We start from the raw sequence: 23,309 nt of genomic DNA on the forward strand, positions 1-23,309 counted from the left end.
ACTTTAGAATAGCAGAGGTGGTTAAGATGTTTTTCAGCAGGTAAAATTTTGAGGCTGCTCACAGCAGGAAAAGAGATTGAAATAGAGTTTTCCATATCTTAATTGTACTGTGCCACAGTTAGGCACCTTCTGCACAACTCCTTTGAAGAACTCCATGCTCAAGGATGACATGCAGAAATGATAGGCTCAGAAGGGATAAGAGGGTGAAAGGATCTCTGTCAGTCTGCCCCTGTGACAGTTCATTTGGGAGCTGCATGCTCCCTTTACTCATACACACAGACACACACACACATCTTGAACCAACTCTCTTGAACCATAATCTGGACCTCAAGACTGTCCAGACTCTGCACCCAGACTAAACCAAGTGTCCAGCAGGGACCTCGGTCTCCTACTCACAGGGCCATCAGCTTGAAGCTTGCTAGCAGCATCTTAAACACACACACACACACACACACACACACACGCACACACACACACACACACAGAATACTCTGCATAACCATGCTGTGATTCTCAACCAGAAAATGGTTACTAACAAAGTTTAATAAGGATATAGAGCAGACTGCAATGATCAAGCCTCTGACAAGTTTGCTGACCAGAAGTTTTTCCAGATGGCCTCTTTCATATTCCACCTATTTTCCCCATGCTTGTTCCTTACCTCACCTTAATCCATCTTTCTTTGCCCTTGTTTTGTCCCATGTAAACAACCCAGACATGTTCTCCCCATTGCTCCCAGTTTTGTTCTGCTTCAGCTTCATATGCTGATAATTTTCACCTCCAGAAAAATCTTACCCCACATCCAGCATTTTCTCATGCAAGGACTGACAAGTCATTTGCCTGCATAACTCCAGAGAGAACCTTAACTGATTATTGTCAACTGAATATGCAAATAAAAATATTAGGATTCCCTCTGCACAAGTGCAAGATGAATTTTAAGAAAAGTGCCTTCTCCAATGAAACAAAAGAAAACAAACAATTTTTTTTAATAGCAACCAAAACAAACCTAAAAAACCCACCAAAACCAAAACCATCAAAAAAATATATAGCAAGATGTAGAAAATTATAATGTTATTATTCCATAGTATGAAGTGTATGTGGAGCTTAATGATAGGCAGACAGGAATCTGTAAATGTCAGTTTAGCCTCATCAGGATAGAAGTATATAGAGTTCTAATATGAATAATAATTTGAAAAAAGGACCATGGACCCTAAGTAAAACAGCAGTTTTGGATCTTCGTCATGCCTCATTCTTTTACCTGAGAGGAGCTCTTATCATTTCCCTTAAATGTGAGGTAGAGGTTTACTTTTCTCTTCTTGAATTTTTTAGTAAATCATCATCTAGCAGTAAAAGTTTTGGCAGATTATTACAGGGATGTATTTCCACTGATATTATATTTATAAAAAGTCAATATGTTCCCATATTTCACTTTTCAATTTTTAGTTTTTAATTTGTTTCATTAGTTTACCATCTAGCGCTCTAAAGATTTTATGACCACGATTTATATTTAGTGTCATGATGGAAAACTCACTGAGTTTTACCTACACGACCTAGTAAATACAATCCAGACCCTTGCCTCCCCTTGCCCTTGGTCAGAAGGTTGAGAAGCAACCAAATGATCCCTGCCTTGCAGCCCAGCATAGCAATAGTTATATCCTATTCCAAAACAGTCCTTGCCATTCTCAAGGTCATAGTCAAGTGCAACAGGTTGCTCACTCTGTTTACAACTCTTTAATCTGCAATCCATGGTCTTGTCCATAGACAAATCCTTAGAAATTTCAGAAATAAAAACTTACCCTTACTTTTGTTCACCAGCATTCAGAACAAGCATTTTGCCCTTCTCCATAAAGAAGTGTAAGACCACATGCCTGGAAGAAAAATAGACAACTCTTAATAGGGAATTTAAAATAAGATCTTCCTCCTTTTTTTTTCCAAAAACAAAATATATCTTACAGTTTTGTGAAGGACATGCAATTTAGTATTTTAGCATTCTTTGTTTCCATGAAAAAACAACATTTATAGACTTCATCCATAGATTCTTTCTTGGATTTCCCTGGGGGAAGCTCAGCAATTGCTGGAATCTCACTGATAATTTTGAAGTAGAAGAGCAACAATGTGCATGAAAGGAAAAACTGATGTCACAGCCAAATTAACAGAGACCCTAAAAATGCCTTTCCTCATCAGCCTCCCGAATTTTCCCTATCAGACCCTCCTTGCATTTTATTGGTGAGAGAAAAAAGGTGAGAAAAAGGAGGCATTGATGGTTCTTGAGAGAACTTTGTATTTCAGCCTAGTATGGGCTGAGGGTGCTAACTTGTCAGGAGTCTCATACATCAGTGTCACTGTCCCTGCTCCTTTTAGTTCAATCTGGAATTCACTAGGAGGTTTTCTGAGAAACTGCCCTGAAAGATATATAACACAAACAGGAACACGTCCCTTTTGGTATCAAGATTATAGGAGTGGCTTGATGCATGTCCAAGGAAACAGTGGCAGATTCTTGTCTATTTGTATTGTTAGTCTATCCATTATTTTGCTTGTAGATGCCTAGGTCTCATAAAGTATTTCAGTATCTTGAAATTCACACCTGGTCTTCTGAATGTTTAAGTTATACAATAAATCACTTAGCATGATGACCAGTTTTCTCCTGTGTTTCTCATTAAAATGGCACCTATAAAACCTAAAAAAAAAACCTATAAAGCAAATAAAACATTTCAGCATCTCTTTCATAAATACTGCTTAAAATGAAACAAAGTCCCTCCAAAAGCCTGACAAATACCTGTAGTTTTTCTTGACATGAAAAACGGAATATAAAGCAGTTCAAGAGAACCGCTGTGCTCAGATGGCAGAGACATGTTGGGGGCCCTTGGATCACACCATAGGCCTTCAGCAGACTTTGGAGGAGTTACTGCATCAGGAAGGTCCCCACTCCTGTTTTCAGCATCCAGGAGAGGCTGAGAGCAGCAGCACTGATGGTGATCCTGGTGTGCCATATGCTCTGCACTTTCTCAGGGCCATTGGCAAGCCTGTGTCCTCCAGTGAGCAATTAGTCACATCTATTGTTTCCAAGTCCCTGATAAACCCACAGCACAAGAATGACTTACCTAAACCGAGTTCCTGATCCACTCATCCCAGCTGGCAGCTGGCAGCCACCTTTGTGCCGGACGCTATAGGATATGAAGAAAGAAAACATGCTGAACCTAAGATAGCAGATTTGGAAAACTACAAAAAAGAAAAAATAAAGAACATATTTGTAATTGAAAAATACAGTCCAAGTATATTAACATAAAAACCAGGTGAGTCAATGACCCAGTTTTCAGATTTTTTATAGCACAAACAATAATTAAGTTGCCAATATCTACTATTTTAAGAGATTGATTAAACCCACTCAGATTTACACTGAACTCAACTAGGCTTTTGTCCAGTTCAAGGGTCTTTTATTGAGAATTAGGATTTTAAGACTAAAGCATCTAGATTTTCTTTCTAGTTTCTCATGTAATAATTAATATTCACATTTTTAGAAGGAAAAAAAAAAAGGACTTGGGATAGCAGTGTTGTGTATGTTGATACACAATTTCACAATTAGAGATTTGAAGAGCTACAGTCTGGTGAGGACAATTACATTTTGACTGTCCTGTCATAAATCTCAGCTTATTACATTTCATCTGATTTTCATTGTATTCAACCTAACAGCTTCCATTTCAATCAATTGCACAGGTTAGCTGGTATGTATGTACTCATATGGAACTGTACAAGTGAACAATAAAGTTTATCACTGTAGTGAGAGTTAGGGTTGGCAAAAAAGAGGACCTGAGGAAATATTTTCCAAGAGCAATTCACCTTAAACACTGTACAGCATTTCTTCCTGAAAATCAATGTTTTGGATGAAAAATCCAGTCTTAATTTAAATCTGAGGCCTAACTCAAAAAAATTATAATATTAAGCTAGTTAAATACAGAAGTGAGTTTGTTCCCAAGGGGCCTGAACATTCACTAATAACATTCAATAATAAGACTACCTTGTTCTTCCAGGCTTCTCTCAGTCTGTGGCTGTTAGGTATCATCTGGATATGTTTGATTTAGTTAGGAACAGCATGATGGTTAGAAAAAGGTTAGAAGGAAGACCCCAGTCAGACAGAGGCTAAGAAAATAATTTTGGCATTCATAGAAGTGCCACTTGTTTATCCTCTTTTGCTAGACTGAGCTTGTAGTGCTCCTATCAGAAGGAGACAAGAATAACCCAGCAGCCTGGTCACTGCTAAGTCAGCCATGGCCCCACAGAGATGCTGGAACTGAAGTAAAAATGAGTCCTCAAATATTAATTTTCCATTTCTGCAAGAACTCATCCAAACTGTGCAATTGTCCAAGACTTCTAGTCTAAGTTGATCCCTAAAATCATCATTAACTGGAAGCACAGCTTCCATCAGCCTCAGAAATAATGCTGAAGGAGGAACCTGTTTTACTTCAGCCCTTCAAGCACCTCTTGCCACAGCATTTAATCCATTTCTCATACTCTTCCTCTTCCGTCTATAGGCTTCTACTTCAGCATTAGTCCTATCTCACATCCTAACCCCAAAATGAAAATACAAATATAAAGATGCATCTGTCATCAATAAACATGTGAATATTTCAAATTATATTTTTTCCTTAACCCCATGTTCTCCAGGCATATCCTTAAGATCCAATTAAATAAAAGATCACAATACTCTAGTGTCAAATGTCACTGTGGGCTCATAGCCTCTCACTGCTCCACAGACTTAAGTTATGAATAGCTGCCAGGAGCAGTCCAAATTCATTCCAAGCCAGAGAAGGACAGAGAAATTAAAGAATATGGCCAAGCAGGGAGTTACTGTTTGATTTTTCTCTCAGCTTTTGTTTTCTTTTATTTTCTTTTATTTTCTTCCTTTCCTTTATGTAGAGCAATAGCTGAAAATTATAGCCCATGTGATTGAAATATAAACTTGACTCTGACCTAACTTGAATTCCAGTACTTGAAAGCATCATCAGACCTATACCATACCATATCAAAGAAAGAAGCTCAACATAACAAAAAGCTCACCTTTGGCAGCCAGGAATTATCCACATTCCTCAGACTTTGGCCTCTTCCTTAACAATGACTAATAGATAGATAAAGATAGATTAGATATAGATCGATAGATATAGATAGATATAGATATAGATATAGATATAGATATAGATTATATAGATATTAGATATTGATATAATTATAGATTAGCTATAGCTATAGATAGATGTATATGTATATATAAAGACTAAGTCTATGAATAGGCTTAAGGTTCAGAAAATAGAAGCTGATTAGCTAAAGGGTATCTTTCTAAAGAGGAACAGATTTTTATTTTGCATCTCCTAGAGCTGTTCATTTTGGAGTTGAAGGCACTTTCCTTGAGGAAATGTTGTTCTTAAATTAAAACTGTGGTTCTTATTCAGTTAAAGTTGATGCACTTTGCTGCCACATAGCTGAGATTTTACTTCAGGGTTTAATTCAGAACTATTGCCCCATGCCACCAGAAGAAGCAGCAAGTAGACTGGAGCCACCACCCACTCTCACAAGAGACCTCCAGCAATAATGTATTTATGGAACTCTGCTTCAGCACAGTCCTTGAACACATACTTAACACTAGACTTTTCCAACCTTTTAGCTGCCAAATAAAGTAGACTCATATAAAGAGGTCCTTAACTTAAAATGTACTCCTACAAAAAAAACAAAAACAAAAACAAACAAAAAAAAAAAAAAAACACCAAAAAAAACCCCAAAAAAAAAACCACTAAATAAAGAGAACAAAAAAATCTACCTTTTTCACTGTTTTATGCAGTAACCCCAATCTTAACCCTATTCCTGAAGTAAACTACCAAAATCCATCCGCCATGACCTAAGCCCCAACAAGGCCTAATACTGGTCGTGTTATCTAGGATTTAAGCCGATCATATTGCTCACAAAGTACTAAGTCATAGATGTTTTATACAAGTCATTCTGAACATGAGGAAAAAAAAACTTCATAGGAGTCCATACTAACAAAATCTCTTTATAATTTTATTTTTTGCATGTGGAAAAACTACTAACTTATTGCTGTAATCTGTAAATGTGTGCATGTGTGTGCGTATGTATGTGTCTTTGTGTGAATGAAGACTGTTTTCTCTATCAGAGGTAGTCCCTATTTTCACCACTTCCCACTGGAAATGCTATAAACTACAGAATTTTAAAATAAGTTGCAGGCAAAATAACACCTCTGCTTGAAACCAATTTCCTATCATCTGTCCATTTCTCACAGTTAGCAACAAGTGCTATACACCTCACTCCAAATAAGTGGCATTACACTCTTTCCAGCCTAAAAGTACTGCAAAATATTAGATGTAAATTTGCAAAAGTGCTTTGGTGCTACATGCCAAGCAATTCCAGCTTCAGTGGGATTTCTAGGTATGCACTGACAGCGTATAAACAACATAATGCAGTCCTCGGGTGAGGCTGTGCATGGAGGTGTTTGTCTCAACTGCTACAGTGAGACACCAGCCCCTTTCTCCCATGTTCTTTTATGGGGAAGGAGAAGATGTCCATCTTGGAACAAACCTCTGTGACTTGCAGCCAAGTGTGAAGCAAACAAGCACTGCTATCAGATCTGTGGGGAGCTCCATGCCTTCTCCACACAGCTGCTGTGGGACTTTGCTAACTGCAGCAAAGCAGGCTGGGTCTGTTTTGGAAGGAAGTCTGCTTGGTACTTTCTGGAGCTTGAGTCTGATGTATAAAGGAGAGAGGACATGTTTATCATGTTAAAGTTACAACATCTGTCATCTGCTTAAAGCTAATTAGTTGCTGAAAACTTTAACATAGGAGACAAGGAGCCTGTTCCTATGCTGTTCAAAGGATATACTGTAAATCCCATTTATCACATGGCTATTGCCACATAAATTATGATAAATTTGTGTCTATGTGTAGACAAATATATCTGATTCATGGTAAAACCTTTTTTTATTGCCATGAATTTCTGTTCAGTTGCTTGTTTTTTACTTGTTAATGAACATCAAAATATTAAATTATTTTGCAGAGGGGCTCTAATGGAAGTTAAGCGAACTTTTTTGTTTTAATCCAAAACATACAAACAATATATGTCTCTACATACAACTTACAGCCGTGTTTTGAAAATGTAGCAAGGAAAACATGGTTTATACCTATATACTATGGCAGAAATCCAATATTCTTCTGCTGTTCATATTGCAAGAAAATGAGATCATTAAGGTCAGAAAGAACAGCTGCTTTAATTATAACACCCCGATAGATCATATCAAAATTTTCATCATCTCACACAAATTCTAAGAACATACACCAAGGATTCATTTCTATCATCCGGCTTTTTCTTGGGAAGGAGATTACATAAGTACACTCCAAAGCACTGGCTGCTTTGAGAAGCTGTGTATAATAATTTTACCCCAGTCTCTAAAATGCTATGGCAACTAAGATTAATCTAACTTCTTAAAGTATTTATTCCTCTTTGTGTGGTGGCAGCAGTAGGGGAAGATATTTTTGACAACTGGGAAGCTGCCCTGCAGGCTTCACAGTGCTGCTGCCACACATCTCCCCAGATTCCTGCTGAGGAATTCTCAGTATCCATACCTGCAGCTGGCAATGCTGGTCTGCCTGAGGAACCCAAAGGTATCCCTTCTTTAAGGGAATGGCTGCTTTGTGTTTTAACAGATGCTATGCTTCTGGTAGCGGAGAGATTAGAGGGACCATTCAACATTGAATCAGTCATGGATCCTATTGATGTCAAGATTTCTGAAGCCATCATGAACATGCAAGAGAACAGCATGCAGGTGTCAGCAAAGGTACTGTGTCAGTCGTGCCTTCTCTGTTGTTGAATGTCACAAGTGGGGGGAAGAATATCTCCAACATTTTTTCTGTCTAGACTTTAAGAAAGATTGTCCAGACCACCAGAAATTACTTTTGCTTGTCCACTCTGGCTTTGACTTTCTCATTAAACTAGTAAAACAAGCTTGAATTTTTCAAAAGGAAGTGGAAGGGAGAAAGTTATCATTTATTAAGCTTCAGAGTAATAACTATAAGCAATTTAAGGAAAAGATAGTGTTCTGAAAAGCAGTGGTAACTCTGTAAGCATTATCCTGCAGAGTATACTTGTTAACTTCCACTCGTGTCTCATCTGTGATTCTCCATATTAACTTCCAAACACATTTTGATTTATCTAGGTCAGACTGAGCACAATGTGTTTGAGGTGAATGCACAAAATGTTCCATTTGACCTCCTTTAATAGCCACTCTAGGGAAATACTACATTGGCCGGTCTCTGATTACCAGACCTCAGTTTGATAGAGTTTTGTCTGGATTCTGACACAAAGATAAACAGAGCTAATGATACTGGCTGCCTCCTTTCCATTTTTAATGTGTGTGTGTATACACAGGTCGCCACCACCTCCAAACCCCCTGTAAATAAGATACTTCAAATTCAGTAGCAGGTGTTATTGAGCCAATAGTCAACAATTAATGGCTTTGCCTTAATATTCATCAGTGCACTGTGGCCAAGCTATCTGCATTAGGAGCTTCTATCTCCCATTTAACTCCCAGTAGTCAGGTGCTGCCATACTGCCATCTAAGTCAGTGATTTTCCATTGCTTGGAAGGAAGCTGCTGTAGCTGGGAAGAAAAAGTGGGGACAAAAAGCAGGAGCCTGAGGTTTACATTCTTCCTGCCAGCCCAAAATTAGATGCTTTTTATGGCCCCAGTGCTGCAGGTTGCTAAGAGTTTCCTTCAATATGCCTTTTGCTTTCAACCTACATGACGTTCCTTGGATTTTAAAAGCAGTCTACATCCTGCAGGATGAGACTTTATTCTGGCACCAGTGATCAAGGTGTTTAACAGCCAAATTCTCTCAAATATTTTGGGAATTAAAGGTCAGCTTCAGCAAACTCAGCCCTTACCTCAAAAAAAACCAAAAAATATTTTCACTTAAAACTCACCCCAGGCCCAGGTGTATTTTGTTTTCCTTTTTACTTTTTTAGTTTTCACAGTTTTTCCATTAGCTGGAAAGCTGCATCCCCTGCCAGAGTCCAGTGATATTTTGGCATGAGCTGATCTCACTACTAGTTTGTAGCAGAGCAGACTGTTTCTCCCGTCCCTCACAAATATTTTATTTGCTGTAAAGATTAATAGCAATTCCATTTGCAATGCAAAAATTCTTCCTCTAAGAGAAGTCTTAGACAATATTTTTTTTAATCCTGTAGAGCAGAAATTATATCAGCAAAATCTATTTAATTATATTTTCATAGATAATAGAGCTGTCTATCCTTGAGGGACCTTTGTATATTCTCTGTAGATCATTATTGTCGTGAAATGTGATTTCCTTGATCTCCTAGGTTAAAGCCATCTTTTTCATGTAGCATGGAAATGCTTTACCCTTAAAAAAAGGCAAAGGCTTTGGGTATAATGCTGTCCTCTTCTATGTCAGGTCAGACTTGCAGAGATTATATACAAGCAGACTTTGAATCTGTCCTCTGTCATCTAATTTTTTCTCCTTATATATATTGACCACTTAGAGTTTCACTGGAAATGACAGACAACTCACCAGATGTAGTAGGGTGCATGGAATACAATTGCAGACCTAATGTGGGAGAAAAGCCACTCTCATCAATTAATCTGAGATGTCACTCAAGCAGGGAATTGAAATCATGATATTTTCTATTTTCTCATTCTTCAGACTGATGACTAGGAATAACAGCTATTTTTCCACAAGTCAGTCAGTGCCTTTTTACAGTGGAAAAATGACGATGCACTAGTAATGCTATGCCTGCAACACCCACATACATATAGGTTGCTTTTCACCACTGACATGCAGCATTTTCTATCTAAAAACCTGGCTGATATCTGAGAGAAGACTCTATGCTCTATTCAGTAGAATTTTTGGCTATGTTATATTATGTTGTTTTTTCTTTTCAAAGGAGTGGAAAAAAATGTAAACAAGACATTTCTTCCTCAAGGAGCTCTCACTTACTTCATTCTCTTTTAGGCAGAAGACCCAGAACTTTGGATTTCCCAAAATCCAACACTCCTGTTTCAAATAGTTATATAAAATTGCCCTATACCAAAAGTCCAAGGAAAAGCCAATTAATCAGTGCAGAAAGTCAAGGCTTATTGCTTGAGTTCACTCCTTGTCTTTCATTTCCTTAGAAGACACAAATCCTCTGTCTTCCTCTTTTGATAGCTGCACATCAATACTGAGACAGAAAATTATAGAGATACCACATGTACCTCTTCTATCTTTGTCCTGCTGACCAAGGACTTTCAGGCTAAGACACATTCTAGTATCTCTCACTGCATAAAATGAAGCATCTCTGTTCTGAGGCCATTAACTTTTCTTGTTTGTGTGATGATTACAGTAATTTCTTCTAGAACAGTTCACATTAAACATGTGCTAGTATTATGTTAAAATCCTCCAATTCATGCTGAGGCTGCAGTCTTTCTCTGTTTTCTTGGTATTTCTCAGCAGTTTATATTCAGCACTGTCCAGGAAGTGACCACAAATCTCTAGGTTTCTTGGCTGCTCACCTTGCACAACTGTCCCTTAATGACAGCCACACAAGGTCCTTATTCTGCCTCAGGGAAGGTCCCATTACTGACAGCTGTGACAACTGGAGATGCTTATCAAAAAAGAGCAATGGTATAGAAAGCCACACGCCAAGGCCCAAGGCCTGTCTGCTGGAAGGATCTATGTGCTCTGAATATGCCCCAAGTTTCCCTTCTCCAAGAAAAGACAAGGACTGCTGATCATCAAAACCAGTTTCCATAGATTCATCATCTAACACCTGCAGCCATTCTTACAGAGTACCTTCCACAAGCCACGTCACAGAGAGTGCAAAACAACCAGCCTGGGCTGCCTGAGATGCCTCCCAAGACATCAGTACCTTTTAAGAATACGCCTTGCAGCCTGGGTCTACCCAGACAAGAGTAAAGTTCCCTGAAGGTCACCTCTGGCAGAAGTCATGGTGCAGTAGATTTACCTTGGATTTCTGCTTGTAACAGCTGAGACAGGATATCCTCTTTATTGAAATCTCTTCATTATTCTCCAGTGACACCTTTTTGGTATTTGAACAATATAGTGCCAAATTCAGTGCTCAGAAATATGTTGATTATTTCTCGGGCAAAATGTTTACATTTTGTGCATTGTTTCCCAGGGTTCAGCTCATATCCCAGACTTTGTCATAGCATACATTTACCTTATTCTCATTCTCATTGTCCCTGAGGTAATTCAGGTTGTCATATTCAGAGTCATAACACATAAATACTCATTTAAATCTTGGCCAAAACAAGCATGTTTTGAGAGCCTTCACAATTTTCCCACAAGGATGTCAGTACAACACCTTTGGTTCCTGCTTCAAGTCAAAAAGTAAATGCTACATCTGCTCCATTTTAAAAACATGAATGTTTACTATTTGATATCAGCAGAGATTGCTCATTCACAGGTGGAGGAAAACTCAAAAAAACCCAGCACAAAATATGTTAAAGCATCCATATTTTTTTTTTTTAATGGAGAAATTTCCTAATCTGATTGCATCAGCATAATCATGTCTTCATTGCTGCTTAAAACACAACATATTGAACTACTTTCTGCGACGGTCTGGTCCTGGACAAGTATGTTAGACTGCTGGAAGAGTCATTTGGCTGCCATGACCAGATTTTTCCACTTTCATATAATCTATCCCAGAACTGAGTTTCCTTTTAGTAAGTCTTAAATCTGCTTTTATCTGAGTTGATGGATGTGCCATTTTAACCTATAAATATATGTTCCTTCTCAGCAATTACTTCAGCTAAATGGATGAATGAGCTCCATGACATAGCAGACTACCTATGCATTATTTATAAGAAAGATATCTTCACAGAACTACATCCAAGGTTCTTCTTAAAATAGTCCACAAATTTCATACTAAGAAAACCTCTTCATTTATCGGTGTTCTTTCCAGAGCTCTGTGCAGGAAAAATATAATGGTATTTCAGGTAAAAAAATCAATGCTATTCTATCTGAAGGGTCAATGGAGCAGAATCATATAGAGACACTCAACTGGAAACACTGAGCACTAGCACACAGCTAAATAACAGTATGACCCAAGGCTTCGCAGAGAACAAACTACGTCTTCCACAAAAATTCAAAACTTCAAATTCTCCTGGGAAAGGGGCTCTTTTTTATACAGTATCTACATCCTAGTCCTGAAGTAGATACTTCCATTTAGTCATCTCAAGAGATTTAATTCTTCACTGGCTCTGTTGACTTATTCTCATGGTTTGGTTCATATCCCTGACCACAGAGATTTGGTCCATTTGAGCTTTAACAGCAGTTCAGAAGGGAATGGTTTTATGTTATAAAATCTTAACAGATATCTCAGATATCCCAGAATATCCCAAATGACTGTAGGTGCTGATGAGAGAGAAACAGAAGGAAGATTTTGATCTCCCCTGTCTTAGATGTATAGCTTAAATGTAGACGCATATACAACAACAACTAAATTCAGCTTTCTTAATTTCAAATGGAATCTATTCTCTAAATTCAGATGAAATGGACTGCACCAAGTATATATAAAATACAATTTTTTAGAGGGTGGGTTTATACTACCAATTTACAGCATGTGTAATGAAATACCTAAATATTTTTCCAGAAATTGTTCAATACCTCTGAGTAACATCATAAAGAAAGTATTTCATGTGCTTCTTCTTAGGAAACATTTGTTAATATCAGTTATCTTCTTTACATTTTGTATTCTGTCAATACCAGGATGCAAATTTAAAAGTGTCTCTTTTGCACTCAAAATTCAGTTACTGAATATTGTATCCTTACTGCATTTCCATTAGGTCATTTAAAAAGCAAGTTATTTCTTTTTCTGTGGTATAAATATTACTGTCTAGTTTCCATCTCTGTTATTGTCTGACTGTATGTAAATGTGTTTGTATAAAACCACTTGCTGCAACTATTTGTATGAAGATAAATGCCACAAAGTCTCTGTTGGGTTTCTTTCAGTGCATCATAAGAAAGATGTAATATAAATTATGTAGACTTGCAGTTGCACCACATGGTCATACAAGTAGCTTAACAATCACACACTGGGACTTTTAAGGAGACGTTCTCTCACTTTCTCCTGAGAATCTAGTTGTATGTTTTGGATAATTGTCTCTTGCTTCGTAGGCAAATACCCAGTAGCTTAATTGAGTAAATGAGATTTTATAGATATCTAAATAAGCAATTATGTTTTCAGTGCATAACTTATCTCAAATCAGAAGAATTAAGTAAACTTTTGTAAGTACAATTCATGCACTTAACATATAGATTTCACCCTTCAAATTGTACAGTATCCTACACAATCATGTACAAATTTTGAATATCAATCTTAGTTAAATTTTCTTCTTCTTAGTTAAATTTTAAGAAGAGGAAAAATAAGATTCTTTCCTGATGAAAGCTTTAGAGCTTTACAAGCTAAAATAATTTTTCTTGGTTGATTAATTTATTGTCTAATAGTCCTCAGGACTAGGGAAGCTTGAAACTCGTAGATATTCTCAAACCAGACCAGACAATATTCCACTCATAAATTAAAAATCCCAATGGCCATACAACAGCTGACTTGCTGGACTTCGAGCTAAAACAGACCTGATGATTGGACATATATTTAGTATTAATCAGCCTCTTTCGGCAAAGTTTGAATCATTTGGGGCCTCTAAATTAACATCAGGAAACCTGAGAGCCAATTTAATGTACCCTGAAAGGAGAAGAAGTTGCACCATGGATTTGGGTCACTCTTCCAGAGGTTGCAGTCTTTCAGGCACAGCCTGCTGCAGTGTGGGTGCCTTCACAGGGTCACGAGCCCTACCAGCAAACCTGCTCCAGTGTGGGCTCCTCTCTCCACAGGTCTGCCTGCCATGGGATCCCAGCCTCCTCCCAGGCACCCACCTGCTCTGGTGTGGGTGTTTCCATGGGCTGAGAGTGGCTCTCTGTATCCCCAGGGATCTCCATGGGCTGCAGGGACACAGCTGCCTCACCATGGGCTGCAGGGAATCTCAGCTCTGGCACCTGCAGCACCTCCTGCCCCTCCTTCTGCTCTGACCTCGGTGTCTGCAGAGTTGTTCCTTTCACATGTTCTCACTCTGCTCTTCTCTGGCCACAATTACATCTGCACAATAGCTTTTTTTTCCTTCTTAACTATGTTATCACAGGGGTATCATTGTCATTTCTGATCAGCCCATCCTTGGCCAGCAGAGTCTGTCCTGGAGCTGGCTGGCATTGGCTGTGCTGGACACAGGGGAAGCTGCTGGCAGCTTCTCACAGAAACCACCCCTGTATTCCCCTCACTACCAAAACCTGGCCACAGAAACCAACATAGCCACACAACAAGGAGTAATTTGGTCCTACAATCAAAACAAGCATTTACATAGTTTTCACCCCCACAAAGCTCATTCAAACAGTCTGTGTATGGCATTAGGGTTTTGTATAATATATCTTACAAGAAATTCTGATATTCAATTATTTTTCTTTTGAATGGAGGAAAAATATTGAAACAATCAAAATACAATGGTCACAAAACCAGAAGGGTGATTCTAAAAATGAAAAAGTTTTTGTGAAGGCAAAAACTAGGATTCTACTTCATGACAGTACTTGAAAATTTTAACTCAGTGGATTTTCTACCTCTTTTTGGATGTGCAGCTTGTGCAAAAATGCCTCTGGGAAATATTCTTGATATCCAGTAGTCAAAAGTGTCCTCTGTGTCCTTTAGTACCTACCAGATACACAACACTGAAACTTTTTTCCAAATGGAAGTATATGAAGAATTTAATAACTGTGAACATTATTTTCTATACCCACAAAACAACACAACAGCAGAAAATAATTATCACTGTTGCCCACTCAGTCTGCCTCAGCCTTCTTCTAGGGAGAGATTGGTAGGGAATAAGAAAGTTATCCAGTTACAAGACTATTTCATCACAGACCTTTTCTCTAAGACTACAAATAAGATTGCAAAATACAAAGATCTGTAGGTAGGGATTATAGATGACCTGTGATTCTGGGTAAATAGTGCATTTTAATAAAACTGAAAACAGCTATCAACTATTTCTGGCCACAAAGGACATCCTTTTGTGCATTCTTCTTCCTGGAAAAACAGCAATTAAGATGCCTTCAGATGTTAATTTGTCATAATAATCACCTATTTAAATTAAGGGGGATTTAAGGTTCCTATATGTTTCTATGCCTTCACCAAGTGATTAATAATGCTAAATTATTAACCTGAGTTTTAATGTAGGCCAAGCACTCAATCTATTAGTATAAAAATGTCAATCAAACCTTGTTTCAAATATACAAAAGAAAGAATAAAGAGGTTAAAAAATGGCCTTTTTTCATGTTTTTCATATAACCGACATATAACGAAGAATGTCCTTTTTCAGGTTTTCCAAGGATGTGGCCAACCTAAACCAGCACCTGCCCTGAGATCTTCCCGTTCTGTCCCTGAAAACTTCAATACCCGGTTTAGGCCATATAACCCAGAGGAGCGACCTACAACTGCTGCCGGCACAAGTTTGGATAGGCTGGTAAGGCAAAATATATTCCATTTTCAGATTAGTATAAAAGGCTTGGCTATATGCTAGAGGGTGGTCATCTCCTCACTTAATAATTTTATGATCACTCTTTATAGTTTCTTTGCCAGCTGTTTCAGCATTCAGTGAAGCTTTTTTTCTCCACAGGAAATGGTATAGAATTTCATTGTAAGAGAGCAGTATGGCTCAGTTTTTATGTGTTAGACTTGTTAGAAGAGGTTAAACTCTTTTCTAGAGGCCAGAAACCACATAAGCCTTTGCAGGCACTTTGTAGTATAAATTATGTATCAAAAGTGGTCTACAACAATATTTTATATTTTTTATTTTATTAAAAAGTTATGTATGAAGGCCATTTTTATCACTTAGTTATTTAACTTACACCCTTGCAAAGGCATCTGTATTTGCTCCACTTTTTTACTTAATTATAAAATTACCACTGCTTTATTTCCATCCATCTCAACAATTTACTTTAATCAGCTAAAACTTCAGCAATCATTAATCTTGTTTGGCTTATTCAATCATTTTGGAAAAACAATACTTTAACATAAGATTATTTGCTTTATTACCAATCATCAGATTCACATTTCAGACTTCAATGTTTCTGCTATTTATACATCTATAGATTTACAGAGAGATAATTACTAAAACTTCTCATACCATACCAGCAATCATCTGTAGGTAAAACCAGTGAGCAAAACTGAAGAGCTTCTGATTTTAAAAAAGCCATATCACATGCCCTCAGCTAATTGCTGCACACTTGCAGAGCACTGGTCTGTCCTGCCAAAGAGAGTACCCAAATATTCCAATGCAGATGAGGACCCAAGTATCTTCTTGATGCCATCATTCATCAAATTCATGTGATGGTCACAGTAGTTTTTCACAGTGCCAAGTCTTTCCAATCACTTCCATCTATGTACTCTACATGCTCTACTCTGTCATTTTTCATGGCAACTCAATAGGAAAATAACAATGCATTTCTAGTGAAGACATAGGATTACCCTACAGCAAAAAGCAACATTTTTTAGTTCTCTGTACTTCTGGAAATATTGTAGCCGCCTGGTTATCCTAAAAGGAAAAGCAGAGAAGATGCTTACCTCCATTTTAGATCCAACCACAGCAGAATCATAGTGCAGTGCAACATCTCAGGCTAAAAATCTGACTAGCAATACTCAATCTATATAAGATGGGATCTTAATTTTACCCTTTCACTTTAGACTCAGAGAACCAGTCCTGCACTGCTCAGAGCAGAGACCTGGATCTTAATGTAGAATTGGCTAAGGTGAAGGGAAAGGTCACCAAAGCCTTCAGGTTTCAATCACACTTTGTCAAATCTAAAGGCTGAGAACAGCTGAAATGGGAGGAAGAACATAAAAAGGAAGGGGTTGGAAGCACAGCTCAGCTTGGATTAATCTGATTATATAAGAACAGTTCAAGCATTTTTGTAATGAAAAAGGAAGGTTTAAGATACATTACATATTGACATAAGAATACTTATGAACACATTAATATCATTTTAAAAATACTAACTTGAAAAATACTGAACAGCACACTGAAAGAAACAGAGATGTGTCCTATGCTGCAAGCCTTTAAAGGCTGAAACTGTTGAAAGTTGCCAATGCAGATCATTCTTCATGACTTCTAGACTTTGAAAGGGGAACTTATCTCCATGTGATTTAAGCAGTCTTTTGCATGTATTATTTCAGGAAAAAACCAAGGAGTTTAGTATTACTGTTGTAAATTTTTTAAATGTTCAAATCAAATTCCTATTTTCTGGTCTTGCTGATGGTATATAAAATAATTACTCTTAATGGTCTCTTAATCATGAGTGTTGGTATCAAATCCATCTTCAAATGGCAGTGATGAATGTGTTTTCTCCCTCTGGGCTGGGACCAACCATCTCTCAGTTCAGAGATGGCTGCTGATCTCAGTGGAGCTAGGAGAGGTAGTTTATGTGGATTAGAGCAGACGGCCTTATTTCAGAGCTGTAATCCCTTAGCAGCTCTTGGGAAAGGTCACTGCCTGCACCTTACACCATCTTGGGTAATTTTATCCAGAAGGATATAAATGCTACACTGCTGCCTCACAGAAACACCATTTAATCTGTGTTAGAACCTCAGCTTTCCATGTGCTGAATCATTCCCTGAATGACATATCTCTGCCTTCATTAAATAGAGCCAGAGCTTGGAGGACCAGCTTCGTTTGGATACTCCTAACCCTTGCATAGTTAACAGTGTAACATGCACAGCAGTTTTCTTTTCTACACAGTGAACATTTTCTGTTGTTTACTTCATATAAATACACTGCCATATTAGTATTTCATTGGTATTTTCCAACACTTAAAGACCATTTTGATTATTATGGATATAAGAAACAAGTCTTTTCTTACTATTCAGAAGACTGTTCAGTGTTATATTAATGCTTTTAGAAGTCTGTTCTGGAGTTTGTATTCATGGAACACTGACTTTAAACTGTCACCACAAAGTCCAGACATACAGTTGCAAAAACCTCAAAAGAAGTAACAAACCATTCTACTTTTATCTGTCATTCATAGCAGAAGAAAACAAGTTTAGAAAATATTTCCTCTGCATCTCAATGTTATACAAACATGCAGCATATCTGAACCAAATTCTGTTTTAGTCCTGCTCATATCCCCACTTATAAGCTTTATCAGTTATGTTGCACAAAGCAGACCTCATAAGAAGCCTATGCTGAAATCAGCAGGTACTGAACCCATCTGAGAAAGTTCTCCTTCATCCTTGCCTGAGTTTATGCAATTAATCCTGCTATTCCATTTCAAAAGGAGGGAAAGTGATTTCTCTGTGTTATTGTCATAGTAACAAGTAAGTAACATGTAACAAGTAAGGTTTAACAAATAAGAAGTAGATCAAAATTCTAAGAAAAGTAGAAAAATTTAAATATCCCCTAAAAGCTGTGGTATATGTGGTTTTAAAGCATTTGATATATTTAGGAAGTTATGTAGGGCTTGAGAGACTTGTCTAAGCATAGATGAAAGCACCATCTGAGACATCCTAGAGTATCTGAAATACAGGACCAGCAGAGGACTCAAGGAAACCAGTACACTTCTGGAGCAGCAGAGGGGAGCTGGCTTGAATATGCTGCAGAAGCTCAAGCAATTCAAGGCTCAGACAATTCAACTATATCTTCACAGCACTTGGCCTAAAAGGCCCTTTCTGAAGTAAATGGGGAGAGACACACATCTTTGGAGAGTGATTCACCCCATCTGTCAAAGATCTCTTTCAAAGACTACGAAATAAACAACTCAGTTGGAATATCCACATGTAGATAGACAAGACTGAAATGTCTTGGAGTATTTAAGTCATCTAACTGAGCTGGAAGATAGAACAGTAATTTGAGATTCTTGCGCTCCCCTGAACTGGTATCTGAAGTCTGGATAAACCACTCTAGAGGATGTTCACTATGAGGCATCCAAGTGGGAGACCAGAACTGAGCCCCAGCTGCGCTCTCCAGGTTATACCTTGTGAAATTCAGCTACATAAATATAGTCACCTAATGATCTTTGAGTTGTCTGTGCTCTTCAAGATGTCCAAAGGTGAAAGCAAGGTTACAGGAGACCTGGTGGGAAGTTAAATTGAATATCTTAGAGGTGCTAAATTGACTTGCTCTGCCTACATTTCGACCACTGTATTTCACCTTATACTGACTGTAACAATAGCAAAAATGAGGACTTTTCTGATTCAATATGGAAATGCATAGTGAAGATATCTAAAACCAGATACCTTGACTTGAGTCCAGATGACTGTCATTTTTATTCTTAGCAGATAGAAATAAAGGCCTTCGTTCAGTTATCTAAGCATGGGTTTAGGCAACTGATTTGAGATCACATATTTCTAAAGCACAATTCATCACCTCTTAAAGTATGTATTTGAACAGCTCAGAGAAATCTTTCCTTATCCCTCTACTACAAAGTGCCAAAAAGTGACAATCTTAGTCCAGGCACCTAGCAGGTACACCTGAAGATCAGTAAATTTTAAAAATTATCAAAGATTAAATCATTTTAACTACTGAACACACCTGCTTCTGTAGAGCATGATATAAAGTTTCTCATTTAAAATCAACTGCTTATAAAGACTCGTTATCTTCTCTGTGGTTGCCTGTTTGGTATAACCTGTGGTTTATTTTGTTTTGTTTTGTTTTGTTCTTCTGTTCCCTGAATCTGTTTCCCTCTTGCTTCCCAGAGGACTATCTGGAGGACAATGCAACATGGTGTAAGCTTTGGTATTCTTATTCTTCACTTCATTCCCATTTGTCTTTGTACACTAATGGACAAAACATATGTTTAAGTTTCATCTTTACCATCTTTACTGTGTGTGTCTGTCTTGTAGGCTAAAATACTATCGGTTCTTTCTGTAATTTTTCATTCTAATTTCATTTTGCCAAGTGCCCAGGGCTGCTGCTGCCTTCCAGTATTTTTCTCTCACCTCAAGGATGATGCCTCAAAAGGAGCTATGTATTCCTCCAGTGAACTAAAACCTGGTGTAAGCATCCCCATAGTTTCAAACCCCACAAGGGCATGTAAAGCAGTGCAGACACTGCAGTAGCATTCAGCTCTGAGTCCTGTGCCTGGAGCAATGGAAATGAGTTCACAGGCTTTCCTGGGCTCTCTCCCTGGAAATGCTCCTGTCTTGCAGCCCAATCTCCTTATGCTTTACAGCTTCATAAGTTTTTGTGGCTGTTAGAAGTCCCTGGTTCCAGACAGAAATGCCTTCTTCAGTAGAGCTCATTCACACCACCCAAGGAGAAGGCACAAATTTGCATTTAGCATGGACTTAATAGTCTAGCTTCTTAGCAGGACTAATTAGTCCACAGAGAGCACCATGCTGATATAGCCATGCTGCTTCCTGTGTTTGAGCTGCCCTAAGTACCTCTGTATCCACCACATCACTGTACAGCAGTGACAATCTTAATTCAGATGGAATTTCTCCCAAGAATATACAGCAGCCTGACCTGGCTAGATGTGTAGAAAATAATTCCACATTTTCTTTCAGGAGGACATGGAAGTTTTCTTGATTTTTCACCAGGGAGCTGATGCACTATTAAACATATGATACATAATGCACATGCATACAATGGAGACAGGCAACTGAGAAATTGGCCATGACATTCATGGGTGATTTGCATTCACACACAGTGCAGTGGCTGCATAGATTAGTGGATGAGCATGCACCCCATCTGAGAAAGAACACCTTTTATGCTCTTTACCCCAGGGAGGGGAATATAATGTGTAACACTTTGTGGGAAAATGTTCTTTTAGAATCCCTCCTGATTTTCTTAAAGTAAAAGTCTCAATTTCCATGAGGAAAATACCCTAAACTACCCTTTTTAGGAATAAATTCTGATGTACTTTTAGTCTGTTTTTTACTTTTTTATTCCACTGTGCTATGTTTTTTGTTACAGAGAAAAAATGTGATGGTAACCTAACAAACCAGTTGTGAGCAGCTTTTTCACACTGCTCCAAAACTACATGAAATAGAAAATATTATTAAAAAATATATAATCTACTTCACATTTTAACTATAAAAGACTAAAAGTAAAAGGTTTGTAGACAAGTCAGACATTGATCTGAATTGGCCAGGGAATCCTCCAGGGCATTCCTAAAAGTGAAATCTTCATTTCAGCTTTGTGAGACTCCATTTGGTCCACAGTCTTGAACTGTTAAATATATGCCATTATAGCAAAATTTTCCTGGGATAGGATATTTAGCCTCAAGATTTCTCCCTCAAGAGACATTAGAATAAAATCCAGAAGATATAAGTCTTAGGGGGTTTAAAGTCCTGAGATTAATTTTCCAAGTATCTTCTGCATACTGAGGCCATAGGATACTATGGCCTCAGTATGCAGAAGATACTTGGAAAATTAATCTCAGGACACAAACAATGGGCCTGTAAAATGCATTATAACTCTGGAGTTTTGGGTCACACTCTTAAGGCTGAAAATGACAGGCTTGCACAAGTGTTTTAGAAGCCTACTGGCTTCCAACAGGTTACTACCCCAAAACCTTTAGACACTGTAGTGTTGGATTTGATAACCCTGTGTGGTGTTAATCAGAAGATGATTCCTGACTTGTACAGCTCCTCCAGTTTTACGTTTTACATGTTTAGACAGAGTCCTGTTTCTTATTAGCTGTTTGAATGCAATATGAAAAATTAACAAATATGTTTTACCACTTCATTGTGGTCATTTGGCATTAGATTTAGGCTTTGATTGGTTCTTCAAAAAAAGTGTTGGCTTAGTATCAAGTTTCATTTAGTCTCAATTTCTGTCCCCAGCAATATCTAAGTTTAAATCTGTGCGATCATTTTTTCCCTCATGGTTAATACCAGTTCCAGGTGGCAAAGGTGAATGAATGATGGCAGCTGTCAGAACCCTCCTGGGAGACCTGACAGAGTCCTGTTTTTAAAAATGGTGATATTATTCCATCCCCCAGGTGAATGGCTGTGCACGCTGCTGTATCCGACGCATTGCATTCCAAACGTGCGTGAGGTGCTTGCTAAGACAGAGCTTTGTTGCAGCGGTTGCTTCAGTCTTCAGGTGGAATGGGTCTGCCTGCTGCTCAGACCCATGGGCAAGGAAAGGCCATCTCCCAGTAGTGACAGGAGCCACAGATGTCTATACTAATTAGTTGTCAAAGAAATTGCACAAATCTTGACTGCCATGAAGTTTCTGCCTTGCCTGAAGAGTGATGTCCTGTGGAACATGGTGCCTTCTTGATCATCTTCTAAAATTGTCTTTTTAGTACTAGTTGAACTTCCTTTACCTGATGGGTGTGAAGACCCATTGAGAGTCATCATCTCATTTTCAGGAAAGTCATAGGGGTGTGAATGGTACTATGGATCACCTGCAGATAGAATCCACTCCTATCACCAGACTTTCAGCAAAGAGTAAGATGAAGAAATGATACAGTAATGGGTCCTCACTTGGTGTACACTGAAAAATTATGTGATTAATGAACTTGGCTGTTAGGGCAAAGAAAAGTAAAATATCTAGGCTAAAGTTTGCACATCTGTGCCCTATCAAACCAGATAAACATGAAGCGGGATTTATTTGTTCTACCTTTTCATGTTTCTAGTGTTGCAATCGAAGTCTGAGCTATCACTTAATTCCTTTACTAGTAGATGGGGAGAGCATGCTTAAAATACTTATTTAGAGAAGGTAAGAATCTCAATTACCCCCTTCTCCCCACTGAGGATGAATAGAATCTGGATGATTAATTCAGAGATCCAGTTTGTAGATGTCTAAATGTAATCATAATTCTTGGGGTTGGAGCTAGGTTTTATGAATCAGATGTGCACAGAGATTTTGGTCTATAAGATATATTGATATATAGTTCTTATCATACTGCTAATCATACTCATTGCCATGGTATTGTCAGGTACCTAGAAGGATAGCTAGACTCAAACAAAAATTGTTACTTTGAAGGCTGCACAACTTCTATTCAATAGAAATTTCACCTTGTAAATCTGAATTAAAATCTGCTTCCTTCCATTTGATGTTTTAGCATCTACTCAATAAAGACTAGGGTTTTTTCCAATATATAGAAAGTTTATATTACCAGCCTCTGGAAGATTAATCTGAGCAGGAAATACATTCACATTGCTCTTTCAGCTGGAAGACAGATCACATTTCATTTCACGTGTTTGTGCATGAATATGTGCAAAAGGAAAAGTCAATTCTTAATTTCTTGTTC

General features: G+C 37.9%; 1 protein-coding gene across 2 annotated transcripts in view; it reads left to right on the plus strand.

Moving 5' to 3' along the window:
- GPC6 (glypican 6) overlaps window positions 1-23,309 on the plus strand; it is a 726,663-nt gene that overhangs the window by 638,592 nt on the left and 64,762 nt on the right. The window contains exons 5-7 of one of the 2 annotated variants that reach the window (XM_077781485.2): window positions 7,702-7,832; window positions 15,434-15,577; window positions 19,801-19,830. In XM_077781485.2, coding sequence (XP_077637611.1) covers window positions 7,702-7,832; window positions 15,434-15,577; window positions 19,801-19,830 — 305 coding nt within the window. The remainder of the gene's footprint in view (window positions 1-7,701; window positions 7,833-15,433; window positions 15,578-19,800; window positions 19,831-23,309) is intronic. The other variant, XM_085556757.1, reaches the window with a different exon arrangement.

Source organism: Lonchura striata, chromosome 1 (genome assembly GCF_050655825.1).
Source record: "Lonchura striata isolate lonStrDom1 chromosome 1, ASM5065582v1, whole genome shotgun sequence".
Lineage (NCBI taxonomy): Eukaryota > Metazoa > Chordata > Aves > Passeriformes > Estrildidae > Lonchura > Lonchura striata.